Below are 26,037 nucleotides of genomic sequence, written 5' to 3' on the forward strand. Positions count from 1 at the left end.
GGAATAGGAGCAGACAGGTTGAGAGGCAGGATGGATTTATTCTCTCTTGTGTCTAAGTGAACCAAGACTTTTTCTGCCTTAACTGAAGCAACAACACTGTCATTTATTCAGACTTAACATGCACCAGGCATCACACTGGAGATTTTATCTCTGTGATGTTATTTCAGAATTTCAACACCATGATGAGGTAGACACATTCATTCCCATTTTGTACACCAGGAAATTAATTGTCAGAGGGATTAAACTACTTGCTTGAGACCAAGATGCTATTAACTAGAGCTTTCAGATTCCAATCATGTGTATGTGAGTCTCAGTTTTGTTTTGCAATAGCATTCCCTTGCCATTTTCCAGAATCTGTACTGTTTTGGAGTGCAGGGAGTTGGAGAAACATTTCAGTTAGGTCTAGGTGTTAGCATGCTTTTCCTTTAATGGTCCAAAAGAAACATTTCAATGTTAGAGGGCAGTATGTCCACCAGTACAATTACTCAACTCCACCATGTCAGTGTAAAAGAAGCCAAGGGTAATATACAAGTGAATAAGATTATTTTCAGATCGAGCTTTGCTAGAAATAAAAATTTGAGTTTGTGTCACTTTTCACAAAATTATCATTCTCTTCAATGTTTTAAAATGTACAATCCATTCTTAATGTGTAGATCTCACTAAATCAGGCAGCAGAGCTAAGTTTGGCCCTGGGTTTCAGGTTTTTCTTTTCTTTGTTTGTTTTTTGTTTGCTTGCTTATTGTGTTTTTTAGATTTTATTTATTTTTATTGGAAAGACAGATTTACAGAGAAGAGGCAAGACTGCAACAGCTGAAACTGACCTAAGGTCTGGAGCCAGGAGCTTCTTCTGGGTCTCTCATGTGGGTGCAGGGTCTCAAGGCTTTGGGCCATCCTCTACTGCTTTCTCAGGTCACAAGCAAGGAGCTGGATAGGAAGTGGAGGAGCTGGGCCATGAACCAGCACTCGTATGGGATTCCAGGTCTGTAGCAAGGCAAGGATTTAACCACTGAGCCATCATGCTGCCACCCTTCCCGATTTTTCAATCTCAGCTCTAATCAGTGAGAGACACCAGTGAACATGCCAGCTTCACAGACATTTTAGAAAAGGGTGTGAACAAAGGCTCTGCCAGGGCAGAGGCAGCAGTCATTTTATTTGGGAGGTGATTGAGAGGAGTTCCTGAAAGAAACAGCAGCTGAGTCTTGCTTTCACAACTCGTTCATTTCCCAAAACAAGCAGTCATCTACCATTTTCTTTAAAATATTGAATGAGAGGTGGGGAAAGAAATCAATATAGAGTAATAAGAAAAGCTAATGGGGATTTGGGACTGTGTTGCCACAAACTAATTAAAATGATTTGTAAGTGCCCAACAAGGCTCTTCTGTTCTCCCATGTTTATTGAGTAATAGTTCCCATTGGCCCTTCTTGCTTATCCAACCCATGGGAAATTGCCTCATGAGAATTCTATTCAAAGAATTTTTAAAAAGGCTTGCGTCAGTTTCCCAGCACCTTCTTTCTGTGTTTTTCCAAGACTCTTTTCCGATTAGAGGGCCCTGGTTAGAGAGGTACTAGAACTGGTTCCCTGGAGGTGATTGTAGGATCATTAAGGCACATACCGCCAATTGTGGCATTCCTGTTGACTTTTGAAAGCTATCTTGGTCTTCCTGAAGCTGTGAGTAGGCTTAACATACAGAGCATCAATCTGAAGAAGCACCATTGAGGCAGGGTTTGTCTGCATGTAGGGAACTCTTTGGACTATAGGGCTGGAGATGTTCCAGTTCATTGTTAGAATCTCCAAAACAGGGAGAACTAATATTTGGGCTGTTTTATATGTCCTCTGGAAGAATTCTTTTCTTTTAGACATTGGTGGATACCCATGTCCTGCTTCTGTCTGGACCCTGAACCAAATTTCTCCTTAATCTTTCCAGCCAGAAGATACTATTTGAGAATTAATGAAAGGAAATTCAAGAAGTATGGCACTATCCTAGAAACAGCAGATAGAAAATGCTTCTGGTTTTGAGGTATCTCTGTTGCAACTATTTAACCCTGTAGTTCCAGCAGGAAAGCAAATAGACATGCAAAAGAGTGATCATGATCAAACTTTATGACAACAGGTTACAGGCTATAATAGGTTGCAGGCTACGTTAATCCATGACCTATGGTTTGGTGATGCCTACTCCTGGACATCTTTATCTTGGCTAGTGTCTGATTCAAGTCAAGGTATTGTGAAGTGATACACTTTGCATATAGATTGTTCACCAGTAGAGAAGTTAATTTCAAAGATTACAGCACGATTGCCCTGTGTAAAATTACCAATTTTATCTCAAAAAAATCTTATTTTAACACATTTATAAAATACCTATAAATGCCTAATTCCTTAAGTGTGCTTAGAACCACTCTTGCAATTTCACAAAGTCTCTCAAATGAGTTGAATAGGTATTTGACATATGTTCATTCTGCATTTGTGAATAATGTTGAGCTTTTACAAATTACCCTTTGGCAAGCTCCTTATTAGAACACGTCTTGTAGGTCTGTAGAATGGTAACAGGTGTCACTGAGCGATATGCCAGAGATCACGTTCAGAACTTACCAATTTGTAATGCATTTATATTTATGAACATGCCTACATAATAGGAATTATCCCCATTTCCCACTAAAACAGGGTCATGGAAAAGCTTAATAATTGTTAAACTATGAAGTTCACATTTAAACCATGATTTTCCTCGCTTTACATCCTCACAACCAAGCCTATTTTGTTGTGGGATAAACATCATTGAATTAAAGTTATTGTACAACAGAGTTGTATTTAAGTCTTAATTTCTGATTTTCATCAAATTTCTCATACTTAAAGTGGTTACAAAGGATTTACACTCAAGACTTACACTACTTTATGATCATGAGTTTATTTTTTGGTACCTTGATAGGTGTAAAGGTATTTGTATCCTCCCCTTCCAGCCATGTACATATACTTATATCATGTTTATAATTTTCAGGTGACTTGAAAGATGGTAAAAATAAGACAGAGAAGCAGGATCACTCCAACGCTGGAAATGAATCAAAGAAAACAGATGGTAAGAGTGCTGGTCTTATTACATTATATGGAAAAATATACAATTAACACAAGCTTGTTATAATCATACCTGAAGTCGAAATATAATTGTTAAGATACTCATTCCCAAAACAATTGATAAAGAGTACTATCTTCTTCAATAATTTATGATACTTTGTCCATTATAAGTGCTTTTTAATGCCACTTTTTCTACTCGTCAGTTTTTCCATCTTAAATGTCATTGAAAAGTTAATGTTGGATCTGCTGACTGTATTGGAATGGTATTAACAGCACGTGCTGATTTTGTTCATTGTGGAGCATTAACAGAAAACCTTTTATGTTTTATGCTTCCTTAAACCTTGAATGAATTGCTTTTGGTTAAAAAAGAATCTCTTGGGAGGTACCATGTTTAGTGGTAGACCAGTTTGTCCAGCAATAACAAATCTGAAGGACAATGATGAGCCAATCCCACGTTTACTACAATGGATCTACACTATAGAGTACTTCATGAGATTGTTCTGTTTTATGTAAATATTCTGTTCTTCTAGGACCCAGAAGTTCATTACCTTAATTGAAAAGCCAGTCTTCATTATTTACATAAGCCAGGTTTTCAGATATAATATGAACTCATTGCTATTTATTCTCCCATACATGGACAAGCAATGAAAATTTCAAGGGAGTTTTGAGTTGTAAGAGTCCAGTCTCAGGGGATGTTTAATTTTATGCTAAGGTATTTACATGATTTGATTACAATACTTTTGAAGAACAAATGCCAGATTGTCATCACATTGAATAGGAAGAATTTAAACACATCTGTCAAAAAGGAAGCAAGCCCTTGTGGTTTTTATATCTTTATTTACATGTATTAAATCAGTTCTTAAAATTTTTAAGGTTCATTCAAGTAATTCACTTCAGGTGTGCTGTACTTGGGACCATAAACCTGCAGTTTTTCATGAAGTTGCTTCTGTAAATGCAAATCACTTTCTCTTATTAATAAGAAACCCCTAATTGTAACTTAGTTCTTAGTTTTTCATAGATAAAATAGAATTCCTAATGACAACCCCTCAACTAGACAATTACAGGTTGTTGAAATACTAGTAGAGGATTTTTTGCCAGGAAATAATGGACCCACATCAAAGCAACCAAAGCCAGGAAGTGCATGGTGAGTAAAAAGCATCAGCTAGAAACCCAGTACGTTAAGACCTGCCCATTCGGCATTCAAAAACTGGCCACTGTCCCACAATTTCCACAGCATAAAAGCTCCGAGTAAAACAAGATTCAGGTTTTTACTACGACATCTTGAATCTTGTTTCTTTTCAATGTTGTATTACAAATAACTATAATGTTATCAGAAGAGCATGGTTGATAGAATTTTAAGATCTTGGGGATTTACCTGTTCTTTTTGACATGCATTTTTCCTATTAATTGAACACAATTTGGGGTGGAATGATATAGTAGATTCTATTGTGTATTCTTTAGTATTCTATTATGTAAATAAGTAATGCTTGAACAGGATCCCAATCTTTGGAGAGTATTGAGCAGGTTGTGAAAAATGGAATAGAGACATTGCCTGCTATCTATCCCCTTTCCCTTCATAATCCTAATCTTGTCTCGTGGTGCTGGTGTGGTCATATCTTTTTGTACAGACTTATGGCAACTTTTTATGGTAATGTCACTAATGAATTAATGTGGTATCCATAGTCTGAAATTTAATATAAACCTTAGAGCACTGAGCTTCAATGATTGGCACCCTTCAGTCTAAAACCTTTACCAAGACCAAAGTTAATTATTGGGAGTGTGAAGTAGAAAGAGTTAAATCTCATTTATACATTCTCTTTTGGTCATTAAAGCTCTCTATTAGGGAAAAATTATAAAGAGGTTATGTGTACCAATACATTTTCTGATTTTTTTTTATACTAGAAATAACGAGATGATATCTTGAACAGTTTTTTTTTTTCCTTTGGAGGCAGAGTCAGTTTAATTATTTTTAATTACCCTACAATCAATCCAACTCCAGAAGTGACCAATGTTTAGTTTTTGAGAAAGAATTTCCAGGTACAATACACACCCCATGTACTCCAACCCACCATGGTTCATAGTTGTAGCATTGTAAACATTCAAACAGAAACCTAATTGCAACTGGAACATACTTGATTATTCCTAAACTCCCATGAGCCTGTCCCTGCACAGAGGGAAAAGGGGAGTGCTTGAACTGGTCAATTACGTCTTGGCATAATGAGTACATTGCAGTTATACATTATCTCTGTGAGCCTATTGAAGTACTGTGTAGCACCCTGCAGCACTAATTTTCTTACTGACTTCAAAGAATGAATGTCTTTGGAGAGTACCTTGTTTATTCCTAGGAAGAAATGTACTAACATCAAAAGTCTGTCTCTGAGCCAAGATTTCTCTCGCCATTTAGAATTTCCTGTCATAGGGAGGGAAACTTTTGGGGTAGATAGACGAATTCTTTGTTGCAGTTCCACCATGTTATGCAGTAGAGCTTCTTGTGCCTATCAAATGTAGAATTCCTCAGCAATATCAGCTCTGCCTTATTTGATCGCCTAACAGATATAAGAGCTAGCCACTTTATTTCTCAGAAGATTGACTATTATTAGGTATTGTAGCATTATTAGCCAAGACCCAGGAAGGGAATTCAGCTGGATTTTCTTCTTCATTGAATATTCTTGGAGTGAAAAGCTTATGGATATTGGTTTGTGAAATTTCAAGATCATTTGTGAGTGGTGGAAAGGGTAGACAAAAATGCAATATGATCTTTGCCACTGTATTTCTAACACAGAAGCATGAACTCAGTTCCACCTGAACCCAAAAGATACCCAACAAAAATGTATGACTGGCTTAAGAAACTATACATGAGTCAATGAAAGATGATAAACTTAGAGATGGGAAAGGGGATCTGGGGGTTTTAACTGCCAACCTAAGTAAAGAGCCCAGAATTCAGCATGAGTCTCTCACCTGGATAGGGATCCACGTAACTTGAGCTATCACATGGTATCTCTTAGGGTACACATCAGCAAAAGTTGGATCAATAGTAGAGGGCCCAGGACTCAGACCTGGCACTGCAACATATGACATGTGAAACTCCCAGGTGACACCTTTACTGCTGCACAGAACACACACCCCATCAACCCTTTTCAGAGAGTGGACAGGATGTGGATAGTCTATACCACGTTGGACTTCATCTTTGAGATGCTGCTCTTAACACACATTATCCATTGATAAGCTGAATTTTGGGGGGACATGATCCCCATAAACTTCTCATAGTCCACCTGTGGTTTCGCCATTCTTCTACTCCAACATCAGAAATTTGATGTTTCTTCTTGCTTCATTTTTAGCAAAACTCATGTTACTTTGATAAGGATTTTTTAAAACTGGTATGTTTGAGTTTGTCATGAGCTTCTAAGTTATCTTTGAGAACGAAATCATTGTATCATTTAATTCATTAGTTGAAATGTATTGAGTTTTAGTATAAGCAGAAGTAATGTTTGTGAGTACAATAGCATAAAATCAAGTAGAAATGTAAGTATACTTGATAGTTATGCTATTCATGAAAATACTGTGCCATCATTTGAAGGTAAATTGAGATAACAGCATATTTTCGGAACACTAGAGCAATAACTAAAGATATAGCTAGTTAGCCAGGAGGTAAAAAATGAGTTTTAATCCAAACTTAGAAAAAAAGTAGTGATAGCACATAAGACAAACAGGAAGATTATAAAGCTAATCTTATTGCTAAATTAAATATATCCTAAATACTCCATTAAAAAGAAGATATTGTCAGAATATATGTATATAGTACCTTCAGAAACTGAGAACTGACAAAATAAACATTAATAAGCCATCATAACACTAGCCAAAAGAGAGTTTTAAAAATTACTCAGATTTCAGAGCCACGGTGGTGATAGTTTGTGATAAAAAGGTCATTTCTTAATGATAAAGTTGTTTGTTTGTCAGAAGGCTTTAGTTTAAGTTTATGCATCAAAACAAGTTAACTGGGCAAGACACAGTAGCTTAGTAGCTGAGATCCTCGCCTTGCATGCACAGGGATCCCATATTGACCCGAGTTCATGGTATGGCTGCTCCACTTCCCTTCCAGCTTCCTGCTTGTGGCCTGGGAGGGCAGTTGAAGACAGCCCAAAGTCTTGGGACCCTGTGCCTGTGTCCAAAAGGAGGCTCCTGGCTCCTGGCTTCAAATCAGCTTGGTCCAGGTTGTTGCGGCCACTTGGGGAGCATACCAGCAGATGGAAGATATTACAGCTCTTTTAATAGATTTACCAAGATACTGATAAGAGGGAAACACACAACAGGAGCAAGACCTTAGGTCTTCATTGCATTTATGGATCTTAATGAGAAACGAAAGTTGCCTAACATCTGGGGAATCACCCAAGCTTTCTCTGTGGGAAAGCTGGCAGAGAAAGATCAGTGGGATCCTGTGCAAATGCAGAGGCATACTCTGCTCTACAGACCCATAGAGGATGCAAACAGCAGGATGCAGGTAGAACTAGGACACCTGAGGGTCTTCTCCAAAGATGTTCTTGGGTTCATGTTAAGACTTGAGACAGTGAATGTGCTGGCACATCACGTTACTCAGGATGTACTGGTCATTGGTTATACAGACACTGACTGGAACTGTTGTCCGTTTTCATAGCAGCATAAATGCTTGTATCACAGGGGCCTGATCTTGAAATCATACTTGCCTTGCAAATGTTTTTCTTCATATCACTTAGGACAGTAGCCTTAGGGTCACTTTATATACCACAAAAGAAGAACTGCCCTAGGTCAGACTCCAAAACTCTTCCTTGTGGTTGGTGTCTATTACCATGTGTTCCAATCTGTTTCTACCCATGGGCATTCCTGCAGTCACCTGTAATTGATGCTGGCTTGTACCTTGTTCCGTGCAGGGCCACAGCAACACTTGAACATGTTATCCTTCTTAAACCACACTCGCTTGAATTAGTACTCTTTGCATATGGGATTTTACATTTGGTTAATCCATCTCCCGATTTCTGAAAAACCATTTTGTTCCTAGGAGCTGTCAGTAGAACTTGTTAGATCTTTTTTTTTTTTTTTCACACAAAGTTTATTTGTGAAGGGACCAAGCAAGCAGGGATGACTTATTAGAATTCTTAAGGCACTCATATTTAGTGTTTTATTTCCAACTCTGAGCACAATTTATGTTATATAAACCACAAAAAAGAACATTAGAAGAGTGAGTGTCACACCTTGGAATTCTTGGCTTGAGTATTGAAGTGAAATTCACCTGGCTATTCCTAGCTTTGTTTGGTATATGAAACTCATCCAATCATGACAGTCATAGTTCCTTTATCTGGGAAGGTTAGGGTGTGTGCGATGATTAGCAGGAAGGAAAGTAAGTGCAGAGTTGATTGTACCACAGAGGATTGGTCAGCACTGAAGCGAGAACTTGTTATTGACTATTAGCTTATCAATACAGACTGTGAGATGTGGAGTCCGTGTGCTCTGAGTACTCCTGTGAAGATCTCAGTAGCCTTTGTAGAAGTCAACTGCTATCCAGCTTGTTTGGCAAGCTGGTTCCGAGGTGCAATAGCCTGTCTCCAAGAAGGACCTGTGGAAACAATGTATCGGTCATCTTAGGTACCGGTGTCCTGATAGTGCCAGAAGTAACCTCTTTTTTGCAACTTTTTTATACTCTCTTTTCATACACTCACAGTCAACCAGCAGATACATTTATGTCTTAAAGCAAATTGTTGTTCATTTTCAGTGAGTCTTGGTTACACTTCTGGGACTTTAACCTTGAGGCACATGATTAACATTTTTATCTCATTTTTTTTTTGGTCCACCCTAGCTGACCCAATTTTCACAAGTTCTACATCTTTCGAAACATGTATGCCCCTATCATTTGTTGTACAAAATAAGCCAAGAATGGAGAAGAGTTCTAGGCACACTGATTGTTACCCTGTTCTCCCATTCAAGAGAGTGCAATCTATTTGAATTGTTTTGATTTACTTTAAAATGTGCAACTTTACAACAAGAGTGCCTAAGTCAATGATCTCTCGATAATCTTTGCCATCTGTAATGCCTCCAGTGGTCAGAAGCATTTTACAAATAGTTTAATTCGTCTTTTTTTTTATATACATCAGAGGAAAAGATATTTTGTGGTTCTGGAGAGTTATCTTACTATGTGTTGACCAAAAAAAAATGGGCTCGTTGTTTTTGTACTAAGAAATGTTTGTGTCCTTGATGTGAGCACCTTTCGTGTGGGTTGCTTTCCATGATTACAGGAACCAAACATCTAGAATGCTCTGGTTCCCAATGAAGTTACAACAGTCTGATTAATGCAGTTTCCTATAGTTATTTGTTGAGAAATTCCTGAGGCCCAGTGACTTAACATATGTAAATACACTGATACATTATCAATAAATATACAAGTTTTGAGTCCGTGAGACAAGTGCTGAAGTTTAAGCCTTTTGTGTCTACTAAATTAGACAGCAATTAAACTGTCCACTCCGTTGTCCCTGTCAAAGTTAACAAAATGTCAATCACTACAAAGAATTGAACTGTAAATGTAGATGTTTCTTACAAACCTTATTAGGTTTCAAAAGTTTTTGTTAACCATGTTGATTTATATATGTTTTCTGGTTAATTTGGGCAGCTTTACTGTATGTCAGTCTAACAGTATTTTGAGTTCAGTGATGCTGAAATTCAATACAATTGGCTTGCTGGATTGATTTGTGGAAAGTCACTGATTCAATCCATTATTGTGTGGGAGAGAAATGGTCAAATGGGATGAACCTGGAAAACTTTGTTGTTCTTTTGCTTTTGCCTTATCTCCTTGGGAGCATGGCAATACAAGGTCTGTTACTTATTCATGGTCTGGCATTGATGAGTCATGACAAATTGGAGTATTTAGCTCTTGTGGTTATAAACATCCATTTAAAACCAAAGCATTTTTCTAAATTGTATGGGTATCATGTGGTAGATTATAAGTGAACAAAGCAATGCCAGATAACATGACTTCTGTGTAGGTTGTTATGTCCTTTAAGTTGATAACTGTAATTAGAACAGCCATACAGATTATATACATCTGTAGATGATGTAATATTGGTGGTCTTAAAATTGTATTACTAAAGAAAACGTCCAATGTCAATTCATGCTTTTTACAACAGTCATGTAAATCCCAGTTTAACAAAGAGCTACGTAGTATAATTGTCAAATAAAAGTATATTTATGCATTTTTATTAATGACAAAATTAATCTTAAAACAATTTTTCCAATGTAGTATTTCATATATAAGCTTTTGTTGTTTCACTTTAATCTCCTAGACATCTCATTACACACTTAATGTTCCATTGTGTTTTCTAAGGAACCAGTTTGTTAGGATTAAAATTTTGGAGCTACTGGAGGAAATAATTTTCATCTCAACACTGACGTTCAATATTAGAAACAAAACAAACTGTTAATCATGAAATAAATGTTTTCCCTCTCAAAAAATTATAATTTGTCAAACTCCATGTAAATGATTGCAGAAAAAGTAGTAGCAATACATTTGTCAAAAAGAAAGTTAAGTTGAAAAGGTTAAAATCTCTTTAAACATCTGCCTTTGAAATAAGTAAGAGCCAAAGCCAGGACTAGCACCATCTGCGTTGTTGACGGGATAACCCCATGCTTATAAGAGCTGCTAAAAATGACACAATAAGTACGTATTCGATCTGACCGCTGTGTGTTTATTCTTAGTCTTCTGCACCCAAGGGCATCCTAGTCTCTAAGTGACAACATTTATGTTTCCTAAGCATTAGCCTCTTATGATACAAGTTATTTTTTCTGCACCCCAGGGCCTCAGTGAAAACATGATTCTGAAGCTTTTATTATTTTTGCTGAACTAACAAAGCAGAAACCCATGTGGAGTAGCCTGAACATTGCAGGACTGAACTCAAGCCTCTTACTTGCTTGCTAGGCCTTTGTCAGTCTCTCTGTTACTTGGCTGCTTCATGGCTTCAGAAATGAAGCTTGCTCAGCATAGTGCTGCTTTGCCCTCCCCTCCTGGTCTTCTGATTTGGAGTTGCCCACTTGCTACCCTTACATGAGAGGCCAGGCTCTAGGGCAAGTGGGAAGTTTATTATTAATATACTGGGATTTTGAGATAGTACTAGCAGGAAAAAGACACTTTGGCCAATGAGGAACAGAAGAATTATCTGCCTAATTTAAATTTGCCAAGATACAAATAAGTTAGAAAAGTAATGCCTTGGATCAAAAGAAGAGATCAAGAAAGAGTACAGAGGCAAGACCCAAAAACTCCCATCTTTTCTAGTATTCTTATTCTTTGTGCTTAAATCAAGTTAATTTTAAGGGACCCTAGCTGAAAATTCAGAAGTTATATTTCAACCAATCTCATCTATCTATCCATCTATACTTAAATTATCAGAGTGCTATAATAGCATTGTTATTAAGTACAAGGAAATTAAAATAATCTTACTATCATTCTCTGTTTAAGGCAAGGAGAAACTTTGTATCATTAAAATATTTAAAATAGCAGATCCATACCTGAACAAAGCTCAACAGCGATCCGAGTTTATTTGAAAGGCAGAGAGAGGGGGTGTTCCTTTCACTCCCCCAAATGACTGCAACCACCTGAAACTTCATCCACATTTCCCATGTTGGGGCAGAGACCTAAATGTTTGTCCTCAGCCTTGTCAGTTAGCTCTGAGTTTGGGTAATAAATTAGGTCATAGGAAAAAACCCTCAAGCCCAAGAACAATGAAAGACAAATATGCCCAGTACCAGATTCTTATGAGAGCTGACTGATGGACACTCAATTTATGTATTATGACTGCTAAACACATCTTTTAAGTCAAGTCCTGCTAACCCTAAGGTTCTTTAAGAAACATTTTTCTTTAAATCAACTCCTGCAGGAGTTGCAAGGTAAGCTTGGGAATACACAAGGCAGCACTATTTTAGTTGTATCTCCCAGTTCTGAATCAAGTTGCTAAGTTCATTCTGTGAGAATGCATACATTTCTGGGGATTCATGCCCCTTGCACTCACAGTGCTGGATTCAGTCACTTGGGAGAAGTAAGAAGTTTTCAGTCTGTAAGAGGAGAGTGATGGGACTTATGTTTTCTTGAATTCACTCAAGATAGGACAGATCCATTTGCTTCAGTTAATCAGTCACTTTTCCTAAACTGATTAGATTTTACTTTTTGTGGCATCCAGGAAGCTGACTTTTGTGACTTCAGAACAGCAGCTTTTAGTAGTTATGCATCTCAGTTATATAAAGCAGCTCCACGTACTGCGCATGGTCCTTGTTTTCATATACTTTGTAGTCTTGCTCATGCTTACTCAATTTCAGTTGGCGTCGAAAACACATGAACCTCAGACAAAAAAGCAGCTCTAGGTAATGCTGTTAGATGTGCATAGCACCTGACCCTCTGGGATTCAAATCCCTCACAGTAACCGTCAATCAATAATAAACTCTTCACAGGAAATATGATTTTATGTCATTTTTAAGATACAAAAGTCACCTCTTGATGGCTTTAACTTTTGTTTTCTGCATTAAAAGTCAAAATTAGAATGGAGGGAAACTTTTTCTTACACTTTCATCTATCACATATACATACTCAATTTGCTTCCTTTTGACTAAGAAAACTATTTGTTGAGTATACACTATGTGCTGTAAGTTGTACAGCATGCAAAATATAGTAAATAAATGAGCTGTTTCCCCCTGCTCTTAGAGTTAGCAGTCTGGGATGGAGCACATCGTCCCTCAAGATAATGGATGCTGGACACTGTACAGTGAGTGCCCTCAGAGATTCAGTTGTTTTAAGCAAACATGACCACTGGGTCACACATCCAGTTATGTACCTCTTGTTATTTCACTGTTGACTGAGCTTAGTGACAATGTGCACAGGAATAGCTTAAACACTTAAGCTTGTTTTACTTACCCCTTCCCATTCAGCCACTTAACCAAGTCCTCTCCTTCTGCCTCTTCACTAAGGAGTGAGGAGGAATTATGAAATCCATACCACAAGTTTCACCAACCCCCTGATCCTGCCAGATTCTGTCATCTGACTCATTAGCAATGGGTAGAAATGGAGAAAGATCTTAGAAGCCTTTGGTCCAGGATGGACCTCTTTCTATCTCTGTGTCCCAACAGTCTGGACAGTGATCTAAGCTGGGCCTCACTCCGCTGGATGATGCACTGATGCTCATCAAGTTTAGCAGAAGTCCTTATTATCACCAGCCATTTGGCTCTCTTCCAACCAGTGAGTTACTACAAAAAACAGAGACTCTGCCTTATGTCATAGCAAAAATGCATTTTGTATTTGAGGATCCAGCGACATTGCTAAAGGCCATCAATACAATGACAGCCATCTAAAAAAGCAATCTCATTCCCCCTGGCTTCAATTGATAGTGGTAGGGTCACTGAGGAAATCCTGTTGCAACTCCTGTGGGTACTAAACTGCAGATGATCAAAACCCATGGAAAATTTCCATGCCTCAATGTTGCATCGCCTTCTCTCGTGGCAGAGTTTTAGAGTGGACATATTGATCACAGGTTTTTCCTATCAAAGAGTGAAGATGTTGTATTACGTTTACCACCTCCATTTAGCACCAAGACCAGAACAAACATAGAACAGTGTGGGACCTCGATCCATGGCCTCTGGAAAATTTAGAGTCAACTATCATTGCAGTAGATCAGAGAAGGCTCTCCTGTGTAATTGGTTTAGTGCCTAATTCCAACCATGTCCTTTTTAGGAGTATCTAGTCTTTAAAGATGAGTGGGAAATATGGGAAACTTTGTCATGAAGTGGCTGCTAACATCTGTTACCTGACGGTGTTATCTAAGCAAAAGTCTAACACGTAGCACTCCTCCTATTCCTTTGGAGTTTGGGATTGAGTCGAAGGAGAGATTGACTTGTGGAATATGCAACACCAATGAGAAGAAATAGCATACTGCAGTAGTTAAGTTTCATCCAAGACTGCTGAGATGAGAGTATTTGGGATGAAAATGCAAAATCATGTATTTCCAGTGACTTAGTCCCATTTTCATCTTTCCCTTTCCCTACCTCTTCCAGTGGAACAATCAAGTGATTTAATAATCTGCACAATGATTTTGCCTGAGATACACTTATTTTAGATACCTTTGGAATGTTTCTGGGCCAGGTAGTAGCAAGAATTCTGAGAGAGAAGAACATTACTTTTACGTTATTTGGGTTTTCATGAATCTGGTTTGTCCCAATCCTACCGAGCCCTGGAGCAAGTTGACTAGATTTTGGAGCCATAGAGGTCTCAGCTACAAAATAGAGTGGTTTCATATCCACATGGCATGATCCAAGTAATTCATTGCCTAGTTTAGAACCATTGGTTAAGATTTCAAGCATGCCTGTGTTTAAAGTTCTGTGCTGAGATTTTGTGTGTTGAAAGGGTTATAAGATAGCAGCCACCAGGATTGAATTGTTTAGTTAATATCACCCCCTTTTTTGTCCCCCAGAGTTTCTTAGATGTGAAGGGTGGAGTTGGGGGGGAAAGGCAGCATTGACAGTTTTCTTTTTCTTTTTCTTTTTTTTCAGATTCGGAAGAGTAAAACAGACCTCAAATACAATAAAAGAGGCTGCCCATGCCTCCCATCATTTTAGCTGAGCTGCTTCATTCTCCCTCTTCCACAAAGACCTGTTTCTGGGGAAGGTGTGCAACTTTCAAAAGGAAGCTCTCCCCTGCCCCACCCCTGACACTTGGCCTTCTCTCATGGGTCTCCTCCAACGGGATGACTCTGGGAGTTGGTTTAAGATCTGAGAACTACTGGGGATTTTCCCCCAAGCAAACAAGCCAACTTGAGATTTTTGCACAGAGGTACAACATGAAGGGACTTCCTCAAACTCCTTGGCTGGTGACCTGGCTTTCAAGGCACCTGTCTGGCCTGGTGAGAATGGACATCCTGGATGCGCTGAGGCCTGGAAAGCCACAGAAACTGCCATTTTATTACTGTCAATGCCATTACTTTAAGGGTTCTTACCCTGGCTACTGGTGATGGATACAGCCATACCAGCCATCATCACAGCTAAGATACTCAATTTCTGGTTCTTTTCCTGAATCAGGACCATTTATTTTCTTCAATTTCTTTTCAGATGTGAGCATTGTTTTTGTGCTTTTTTTCTCCATTTGTATAATATGTAATTCTGTGTTGTTTTTTAAAGAAATGATCCTACAGAAGTCTTTGATGTTTCTCTGTGCATTCATATTAATGATCATAACCGTTCAGGGAAGAACTCCATTGTTTTCACTGAGTAGCATCCGTAGCCAAGTGGTGACTAAAGTTAGGACCACTGGCTGTTCCTTTTCTGATGGATTAGCTGTGGATTAACTCCATCATTTAAGTGCTAAGGGAACTGGTTCCAGGGAGATATTACAGGCATTTCATGTAGAGCAATCATTAAATAAGAGTAGTAGGGGCTGTATTGCTATTCTTTCAAAACCTGAAACCAAATTAAACCAAGTTAAAAGTGATTTCCGATGGAATGTAAGATAAGGTCGACTATGAGTCTACATAGCTTGATCAAAATGATTCTCAAAGTGGATATGGGCCACCAAGGTGTCTGAGTTCTCCCCCAGAGTAAATCACATGATCTGTTAGGCTGAAGTGGGATTGATACTAGGGAGGAAGTCAGCAGGAGTGAATTCCCCATTACAGATTTAACTTCTAGAATAAAAACAAAGTTCTCAATAGTGGTGTTTATGATGAAAGAGTTATGTGGCCTATAAGGCCTTTGAGTGTACTGGACTATTCCTCAAAGTTGTATAAACTGCACAGTAGTGTCCTGGTTATTGAGCAGATTTCTTTGATCATCTCTATACTTTGCCTTGCCTATAATTAATGTGGTTACAAGTTCACATGACATCAGGAGCCTAGCATGTCAAGTAAATAAGTAAAACCATACATAATGTCACTAATGTGAGACGTAGCAGTTTGATGTAGGCTTTAATATTAGTCTGTGAGGAATTGGAAAATGGGAGCAGTCTAAAGAGGGAGCAAACTGCTGGGTTTATGCTTTGTAGAAATTGGGGGAGGGTTCTAGATACTTACGATTTTATGTAAATTCTCTTAAGTTTTTATGTATTGATAACCAAACATACACATTTGATTTGACCAACACAGTGTCTGTGAGCTACCTTCAGTCCATGAAACATCAGTCTGAGGACTTTAGAAGCAGTAGGGTTCTGTAAGAAGTCAGTATAACCAAGTATAGGTCAATTCCTTACCTTGGAAAAGACCTTTTACCTCATTTCTAATCTGTATTTTTGTACCTGGAGTTTCTTGGCCAAAATTGAGTCTATTGCTTCTGTTTTATAATCTACCAGCAACTTTAAAGATGTTTAAAAGAAACAGGAATACAGCCATTTTTCTAGCACCAATACGTGGAAATAGTTTTCCTTTACTTTCAGTCCTTAATTAGTCCAAACAGAATGGGAAGAGAATTCCACTCAGTACAGAAAGTCACCTAAGATGACTCAGTAAGAAATGAAAGTTCCAAGTCACCCACTCTTAAGCTTTAAATTCTTAAAATGTGTTGCAAGGGGTATCCAGTAACAAATGCAATAAAGTGTATTAAGGTATGAATTCATAGTGAGGCTAATAAAACTATTCGATTTTTCATTGGTCAGTATGACCTGGAAGAAGACTCGTAAAGCTCCAGCTCATTTTTTGCAGTCTTCATTCTTTTGGAATAGGTTTTTCCCATTTGAGTAGCAGCAAAGGACACACATTACTCGATTGCACCAGCAGTGGGTTTTTATACACTCCATGTTAAGAATGGACTCAAAATGTGAAGAACAAGATTTTCCACATACAAGATCCCAAAGTGACATCAGTCCTTGAGTTTGAGTCCCCATGCCACTAAATAGCTCTATTCAGCTTTATCGTTGAAATCCATGTTTTACTTGTTATTCATTACAACTTTTTTTAGATTCTGAACCCAAATAATTTATGGTAACACCTCAAGTTCAAATGGGCTTTTTTCTGCTGTCCATTTTAACCTTGTAACTTTTAAAAATTATCAAAAAAACAATCCCATTATAGAGCTTGCATCTTTAAACCATGAAATGATATCTAAACATGTGAAAGCCTAGTTATCTAGTGTGTGTGTTTCCCTTGAGAATTGAAGCCAGCATACTCTCCACCTGGATATGTAATTTTGGTCACTGACAATGAAGTTCAGAGTAGCATATATCATGGGATACAAACGAGCAGTCATTGAAGAGTCATTTTATAAACCCCATTTGGGGAAATCAAGTCTTCGTATTCTCTCTGATCACTCTTCTTTAGCTAGATTAGGTAGACACGAAGTCTTAAGTGGATCGAAGTTGTGATATGCTTCTAATTTTAACTGTTGAGCAGAGACTTCTATGACAGAAGTTACTTCATAACATTCCCTATGCAGTAATTGAGAAATGAAAGTGGAAAAAGGAACAAGATATTTTCTTGTGATCTAGGGAAGATTCTGGAATTGGAAGTCTAAGCATACGGTCCTATCTCAAAGGAGACAGGGACTTCAGGCCCACATCTCCCTTCCCCCAGCCCCAGCCCAACCGGAACCCTTTCTCTTTACTTAGTGCCACACTCCTGACATGAGTTGCAGAACTGGCCCACAGCCAGTCTTCAGAAAGTACAAGCAGAGTTGTCAAAAGGAACATCGCTTCTCTGACAAAGGCAAACAAAACTCCCATTGTATCTGAAAAAGTATTTACCATCTCCCGCTTGGCAAGCACCATCACTTGATAAGGCTTAAAAATGCATACATTCAGACCCTTACCACAAAAATAGTTCACTATAGGAGATAGGAAATCGCAGGTAACTTGGCAGACAAGTGTTCATAGCGAAGTTAAATTCTCCATCTTTAAGGAAATAACAAACAGTCAGGATTTGTGTGAAAATGTGCTGCCAAAAGGGACAATGACATCAGAGTATGTGTTGCACCAGTGCAATTACAAACCATGTTGTAGCTTTTAAAACACAAGTTCTGTTGGACCAAATAGGAAATCTGTATATATGCAGTGTACAGGAACACTGCCCAACTCTGCACTCAGGCTGATATGGCACTAAATGCCAGCCAGACTGAATATTAAAGGATGTGGTGTTGCCATAATAATGCTATATTGATCATTATTTGTGAATAAATGGAAAATGGAACTTGTACCTCATCAGCAGTGACTCATGCTGAAAGACTTCATTATCACCTAGAAAATGAATTTGACGAACACACACTAATGAGCAGTGACATTTTACCTGTGAAACAGCCCCCAGGAACCAAAGGGCTTATCACCTGCCAAGGCTGCATTTTTAAGGTTTACAGATTGAAGACACTGATTGACGTGGAGGAGACCCTGGAACACAGGCATCTCCGTCAGCTAGTTTGTCTCATAAGTGAGCTTGGACCCAGAGTGGTTGGAAGAATGGAAAGGAGGCACCTGTGGGTTCTCAGTGAATGTTTGTAAACCTGAGTGCTCCTCAGGGAAAGCAGCAAAGAGTTCACGTTACTCAAGAACTGAAGTACAGTTGCAGACCTGGACTGGAAAGATCCAATTAGACATTACATCTTAGTTCTTAAATAATCACCGTACCCTACTCTTTAAAAATATTGGCCACCACACTTGAGATAAGTTTATGTTCACTTTGGCTGCTGTTCTCAAGCAGAAGGGAATTAGCACTGGAAATGTGGGCTTCTTGCCACAAACCTGGACCCACCCTAGGTTGCCAGGGGGAGCAAGGCACTTGTTCAGTCTCCCTTAGGGAAACCTTGCCCCTTCCAGTGTAACTATCAATTACATCAGACCAAACTCTGCAGCCCCATCTTCTCAGCTTTGGTCAGCTTCATGCCTGACTCTGGAATCTTATCCAAGCCTTCTTCTGTACTGAGCAACACATTTGAGCTAAAGTTCATTAAAAATCTAACTAATATGGAATAGTTTAAGGAGGTTACCCTCCAGGCTTCTCTGTTTCAGAGTAGGGATTGGTGTACCTGCTTAGAAGGTGAGGATGGCTGTATATATATGTTGCCATAGAAATAGTCACACTGATGTACACCAATTCCTAGTGAAATTACAGGCATAAATGTTGTCTGGTAGCCGATTCTAGAAAGAACTACACTTTTCATGATATTTTTATACATTTTTATATGCTGTAAGATGAATATATTTGCTAGTTCATTTGTAGAGCTCAGACTTTTATCTGTTCTTGTAACCACTGTATCCGCGCTAGCTAGCTGAAGCAACCTTTCCCGTTTCATACCTTTGACTTTCCCTAGCTTCTCTTTTCCATTTTTTCTACCCTGCATGACTCTTTCTTTTGCCTCTGTCTAGATAAGCCATTCTGCTTGCAATAAAATATCAGCACATAGAAACACAAAATAGGGTAAGTAAAGGAGGCCTAACCCAGTGTAATCCACATGGGAAAGTGCTGAGTGCCAAGAATGGGATGTCAGGGTTGAGGCAAGGTGGAGGACTTGAACTGTGAGGAAATAAAAATGTAAACCTTTGTAGACCAGTGACCCAAGGCAAAGTGAATCTGAGGCTAATATAGGTCACTGTCTTCCTTTAGTGTGAGCAAGGATGCTATGCCCTTGTGAGTCTATGGAGACTGGCTACTAATAAGGGCATGCTCACTCAGCTCATCTCCTCAGCCTTAGGTTGTGCTGGTCAGTGGATGGGAAACGTCTGAATGTTTACCAACATTCAAAAGAGGGAAGCGAGCAAAATCAAAACTCCAAACCACAACTCCAAAGAAGGAAAAAGGAATGTCGATGTGTTCTGAGAGTGTGCTCCCCAAGAAAAGAGTGAACTGGACTTTATTTTAGTGCCGTGGTAGAATGTGTTTGCAGACTGTGGAATGTGTGTGCGTCTGCTAGGTAAAATGAGGTGCGATTTGTATTTGTACATTGGAGGGGGAGAGAATGACCATTCATTAACAAAAAGCATTGTTTCCTACAATTCTGCTGTGCATTAGAATAACCAATTTAAATGCCATAGCATCAGATCTCCAAATGCAAACAAACCCCAGGGATTCACTTGGAACAGTGTGTTAAACTGCTCTCAAAAAGTGTTTATTGTAATCTTGACTGCACAAAAGAACCTACATGTCCTTTACTGTATAATTTCTCCCCAACACCTGGTAATGAATAAGCACTTGTATGTTCTTCTGATTACCCAATAAAAACAATGAGACAATCTTTGCTGGAATTTTAAAAGAAGAGGCAGGCTATTTTCTTTTATTGTTTGTACATATTCTGTCCCATCTGGTTTTTGTCCCCACCATCACCTCCAAGACATCATGTAATGACTAGTTACCAAATACTTCTACACAGAAAAAAATACACATGATGGCTGTGACATGTTTAGTATAAACCCTGACTATGAAGAAGGAGCACCTAGGTTATGAGAAGTTCTTTAGAGGCCTAAGAAATCTCAGCGTTATGGCATTAGGCTTGCTTCTGTATGTTTAATTTTCTGGAACATAAAATCTAGCGTTCTGGCATGTTATTATTTTTTTTAAATTCCAGACTTTCTCCCTCTTGAAAGCACTACCCCTATGGTAGAAATACAAGTGGTTTAGGGTCTGTGTGGCACCTTGGATCCCCCCCTGCATCTCAGGATGATAAGAATTACAGATCCTTGGGCCTGGCACAATAAACTAGTGGTTAAAGTCCTCATCTTGCACATGATGAGATCCTATATGGGTGCTGGTTCTAATCCCAGCAACCCTGCTTCAAATCCAGCTCCCTGCTTGTGGCCTGGGAAAGCAGTTGAGGATGGCCCAAAGCCTTGGGACCCTGCACTCGCATGGGAGATCCAGGATAAGTTCCTGGCTCCTGGCTTCAGATCGGCTCAGGTTCAGCAGTTGTGGCCGCTTGGGGAGTGAATCATTGGATGGAAGATCTTTCCTTCTCTCTGTATATCTGACTTTCCAATAAAAATGTAAAAATAAATCTTAAAAAAAAAAAAAAACGAATTACAGATCCCTCTCCCTACACTAGCCAACCTTGGGCCATTGTTCTGCATGGAAACTCCACATTGACAAAGGAGATTGTGATATTCTAAATGAATAAATGCCCATTATTGAGACATTTTCTCAATTTTCCCTAACACACATACCTTATTTGCAAAGTACAGAAAGTATGAGAGATTTGAAGTCACTTATAAATTATCCCCCTATTTAATCACTGTCAATATTTATTATATTTCCTTAGCAATGTCTGCTATGTGTTTACAGCTTAGGCTATAGAATTCATCTTGCAAATCATGATTATTCATGTAACATTTGCTTGTAATCATATTTGTATCTAAAAATATAATTCCCGTAGCAAGATAATACAGTATTTTATGGTTCAAGCATACTGTAATTACCTTCCTACTGCTGGAAGATGAATATACATACATATATATGAAAAGGTAAAAGTATGTATATATATATGAATATATATACATACATATATACGCATATATATGAATATGCATATATATGTGCATGCATACACATATATGAATATGCATATATATGTATGCATATACATACTTTTACCTTTTCCTTTTTTAGTTAATAGCATAGCAATGGATATCTGTTAAAATTTCTGAATATTCTCATTGGATAAATTTAAGATATATATTTACCGGACCAAAATTATGAGCACTGAGGATTCCTTATTCACATGTCCAATTCTAAAGTATATTTACATATAAAGACAGATTAATTTGGGGACTAACATTGTGGCACAATGTGTTAATTTGATGCCCAAGATGCCAGTGTCCTATATTGCAGTGTTGACTGCTACACCTCTGACTGCTCACTTCTCATTACTGATGAGAATTACTGAGAAAACAACAGAAAATGGCCTACGTATTTAACACTGCAGCTATCCACGTGGGAAAAACAGTTGAGAATTCAGACTCCTGTCTTCAACGTGTGTAGCCCAGCCCAGTCCGTGTGGCCATTTGGAGAGTGAACAAGTTGATGGAAGATGTTTCTCTGTCACTATGCTGTTCAGATAAGTCAGTGTTTAAAAACATTGAAATAGCATGCGGCATTGCATATCTAAAAGGGGCTCGTATGGTTTAAGCCATTGTTCTTTAGGTGACCAGACATAATGGAGCCCCATGGAATTCATGGTCTTTGAGTGATGCCACAAGCCAGAGCAGAACTCTCCTTGTCTTCCACAGCCCACAGCAGAACTTTGCTCTTTTCTTCAAGATTGTCAAGGGGCAAACATACCAAGTTGTTGTGAACACCAGTCAATGGTATGTTGCCCTCTGCTGTAACCCAAATAGAACACAAACAATGGGTTGGTTGGCAGGGAAGCTTAGCAACATTGATCATAGGTTTGTGGGTATTAAAGCAAGCAGTTATGAAATGCTAGGAGATTGACCATCCTGTAAGTTGCCAGGAGGTTTCCTAACACAGTCTTTCGACCTCTACCTCTGTGCTGTGGAACCTGTGTTATGACAGCTTTACCACCTGGGACTCTTCTCCCAACAGGCATGGGCTTGGCCACGTTCACCCAACTTTGTGGAAAGGAAATGATCAATTGAAATTAAGCTCCAAATCCCTAGGGATGGATTGCATTCATTGACCTATAGATGAATTGATTAAGGACATTATTTTTGGAATACCGGAGAATTGTTCGTTTATTAAGATTTAAGTCACAAGACATGGGGATAGCATTCCTTGTCTCTATTTAGAACGTTTACAGTTGGAACAGTCACTTTGAGTCAAGGACAATCTGGGGACCTTCCAAAGCTATCTTCCCAAGATGACATGTTAGCTATTTACACAATCCCTTTCTTCCTTTTGAATAAATTACATTTCCTTTCGTAAAATTCTTTCACACGTGTATTCTTGTTTTGTTTTGAAATGGGTATTAGAATTTATGACACCCGATAGTTGTCAGCACTGCTGAAGCAGATAAAAATTGAACTACATCAATGAGATCTCAAATTTTAGAAATCATAACATCAAGGCTTTTAGAAGGTGGGATGAAACCAGAACTATAAAGGAGAGCTAGTAGACACAGCAAGCCAGCACTAGTATTAGCCTTAGGACATGCAGTCTAAGGCAGCCTTCCCAGTTACAATCATTAAGTCACACTTTGGAGCCAAGCCTTTCAGGAACCAAAATAAATATAGAAAGAAAAAGCCACTGTGCTACTCACGTTATCCAGCAGGATAAATCATGTTGGCTAAGAAAGGCGGCTCTCCCTCACCACCTCAAGAGCTGGAAGTGTCTTTGTTGGCTCTTGACACTGCCTGTTCTATTTTATCTTTTGGATGCAGATCCCATGTACTGGATAACTTGAGAAAATGCCCATGCCCAGGTTGTACCTGGTCCGTTAAGTAACATCTGTGGGTAAAGGGCTCTGGGACCAGTATAGACACCTGGTGATACAGCAGGCATGTCCATTGAAAACCACCAAGCGTGAGCACTGCACACTGTTTAAGGGCAACCATCCCCAGGGAGATGAGGACTAATTCAAGAACCAATGACTTAAGCCATTTGTTCCTGGCCACTGCATGCATGTGACGGGAGAGCATGGTTTAGGATCCAAATCTAGACTTGGCTTTTCCAACTCAATGTCCCCGATTTCCTCGAGAACGGGGAAAAAGAAATGAGGAGTTAGCAAGTGAAACTTTGGTGGAGTGGCTTTCACTCCCACCAGAGGAGCTTTGTGTCAAATGACACATGCTTTGGTGAGCACCGAGTGGAGAAGACTCTTAGGCAAAGGACCAGGGACTGAGAGCCATTCGGGAGCAAGCTCAGAACCTCATCACCCCACCGAGGGCCATGTTGCTGCTAGAATTCTGGAGATACCACCTTCAGATTTATTTTAGGCATCAATGTTTGCTACCTGGTTGAGATTCATGGCCAGGTGGGGAGGGGATGGCTTCACAGTCTCAATTTATTGGCCATTGTGTCTGCAATACAGAGACAAGTGACATTTCTAGGAGGCCTTGCAGGTTGACTTTCTCACTGACTCAAGATCTCTAGGGGTCCTATGTCATGGATATCTGCACCCCCAAGAGAGGGACAACTGCCTCAAGGAAAAAAGAAAAGTCACCAGGGCTGTAGGTGACCTCTCAGAAACCACAGGCTAAAGGTTTGAGTGATAACCTATTGTGCTGAGTGTTTATTCAGGTTGTAACACAAAGCTCATTGTCATTAGAGCACTTTGCCAGTCTCCCATGGACTCAACTAAGGCAACCTTCAACTTGCTTTTTCAACATTACATGCATATCTGTGGAAAGCCAAGTACCAAGTCTCTATTGCCCAGTGGCTGGTGAGCCTGTCTGAGTTGTGGAGAGCTTGGGAACTATCCAGGTGTGTGGGCTCCCCCTCTGAAAATGCCAGCTCTAAATTGTTCCAGTTTCTTATCTTTGGGGAGATTTGGGAGACTGTCCTTGAAAGCCACCCAGATATTGGGCTGCTTAAGCAAAATTTGTCTAGGGAGAGTTTCTCTAGTTAGACTTGAAAATAGGCTTGGGCTTATGTTGGGTTTCTGCTCCATAACCCTGGGTAACCTGCATATCAGCTTTTAGTGTCTCCACATCCAGGAGAGGGGAATGACCTTGTTGTCAGGGTTGGTATCAGAAATGGCATCATAGTGACATTTATTGTGCTTAAGACGTAGCCATGGGAATCATCACTGAGTGAGACCCCCCTCAAATTTCTGTCGCCATCCACTAACAGTGGTTCTCAGCTGAGGACTGATTTACCCCCAAGATGTTTTGTCACCATCTGAAGGACATTTTAATTGTTACAGCTGGGAATGTGCTACTGACACTGGCATGCAGAAGCCAGGGTGGCTGTTAGACATCTGATAGCACACAGGATAGCCTCACCACACTAACTGTACGGGAAGAGTGTCACAGCAATGCTGTGGAGAAACCCTGTACCATGTGGCTGGCTTTGGGCTCCCAGGACTTTCTCATTGGTTTGGTTGAGTAAGTGAATGATATTTATAATATCTGTACATATACATGTGTGTACATGTTTGTGTGTAGTATGTATAACCTGTAATATGCATGTGTTTGGTGTATATATGAATATGTACACATCTGTACAGATTATTACATATACTTGTATTTGTGCATATGTAAGGGTAAAGAGTAGGGTTCTGCCTTCTCCTTACACCCTGGGGTCTGCCTTTTCATCCCCTCATGGCTAAGTGAACCATTTTTACAAAGATAATCCCCTTCCTGTTAGGAATTCTATTGCTGGCAGGTGGGAAAATCAGCCCTCACTCAGTATCAGTGTGATCAGCCACAGTTCCCAAGAATCTGGGCATACCCTGATTGCTTTAATGTCCACCAGAGAACAGACAGGATTGTTGCAGATGAGGACCCAAAACTGAGCCATCCAGTTGGTGCTGTGAGGCCCTGTCGTACATAAAGACCTGAGAGCCAACGCAGGAGCAGAATCCCTGGCAGGTGCATCCAGGACCTGCATACTTGGAAAGCTCAGTCTGGTGTTGGCACTCAGCACGCCAACCTACCAGTCATAGCACAGAAGCTCTATCACTGGCATGAAGGTCAAGGCTGTGCCCGTGGCTTTTCTAGATTATTAAAAACTCACTGCCCCCTACAACCTCAGCCTGCCTTCTTCTGAACGTTTGGACCATTTGGTAACATTTCAGATGAGCATTAACCTGTCCACAATCCTACTTTTCTTTATCCTTTCCCTCGCCTCTTTACAGGAAGAAAGCAGCATTCGCATGGCTCACCAGCCCCAAGCACTAACTCCACAAGTCGACTCACCTTGCCAGGTGGGTAAAGAGGCATCACATCACTCTCTTAATAACCAAAAACACTGGAAAGGATTGGTGCTTAGAAGTTGATGGTATCAGTGGGTGAAACACACCTACATTTAAAAGGTTCCAACAGGCATGGATTTATTTCCATGCAGTTTCACTATCTCCTATTCACCAGTGGAAAGAATAGGAGCTTGTTTTGTTACGTGCACC

At 39.4% G+C, this 26,037-nt stretch overlaps 1 protein-coding gene across 4 annotated transcripts in view; it reads left to right on the top strand.

The window, feature by feature from the left end:
• PDE1C (phosphodiesterase 1C) overlaps positions 1-26,037 on the top strand; it is a 418,728-nt gene that overhangs the window by 380,701 nt on the left and 11,990 nt on the right. For 2 of the 4 annotated variants that reach the window (XM_040964586.1, XM_040964587.1), the window contains 2 exons: positions 2,990-3,067; positions 25,771-25,839. In XM_040964586.1, the coding sequence (XP_040820520.1) occupies positions 2,990-3,067; positions 25,771-25,839 (147 nt within the window). Of the gene's footprint in view, positions 1-2,989; positions 3,068-14,610; positions 15,210-25,770; positions 25,840-26,037 lie in introns of those variants that run through there. The other 2 variants (XM_040964585.1, XM_040964588.1) reach the window with 2 other exon arrangements.

Source organism: Ochotona curzoniae, unplaced genomic scaffold (assembly GCF_017591425.1).
Source record: "Ochotona curzoniae isolate NIBS_2020 unplaced genomic scaffold, NIBS_Ocur_1.0 scaffold_3835, whole genome shotgun sequence".
Taxonomy (NCBI): Eukaryota; Metazoa; Chordata; class Mammalia; order Lagomorpha; family Ochotonidae; genus Ochotona; species Ochotona curzoniae.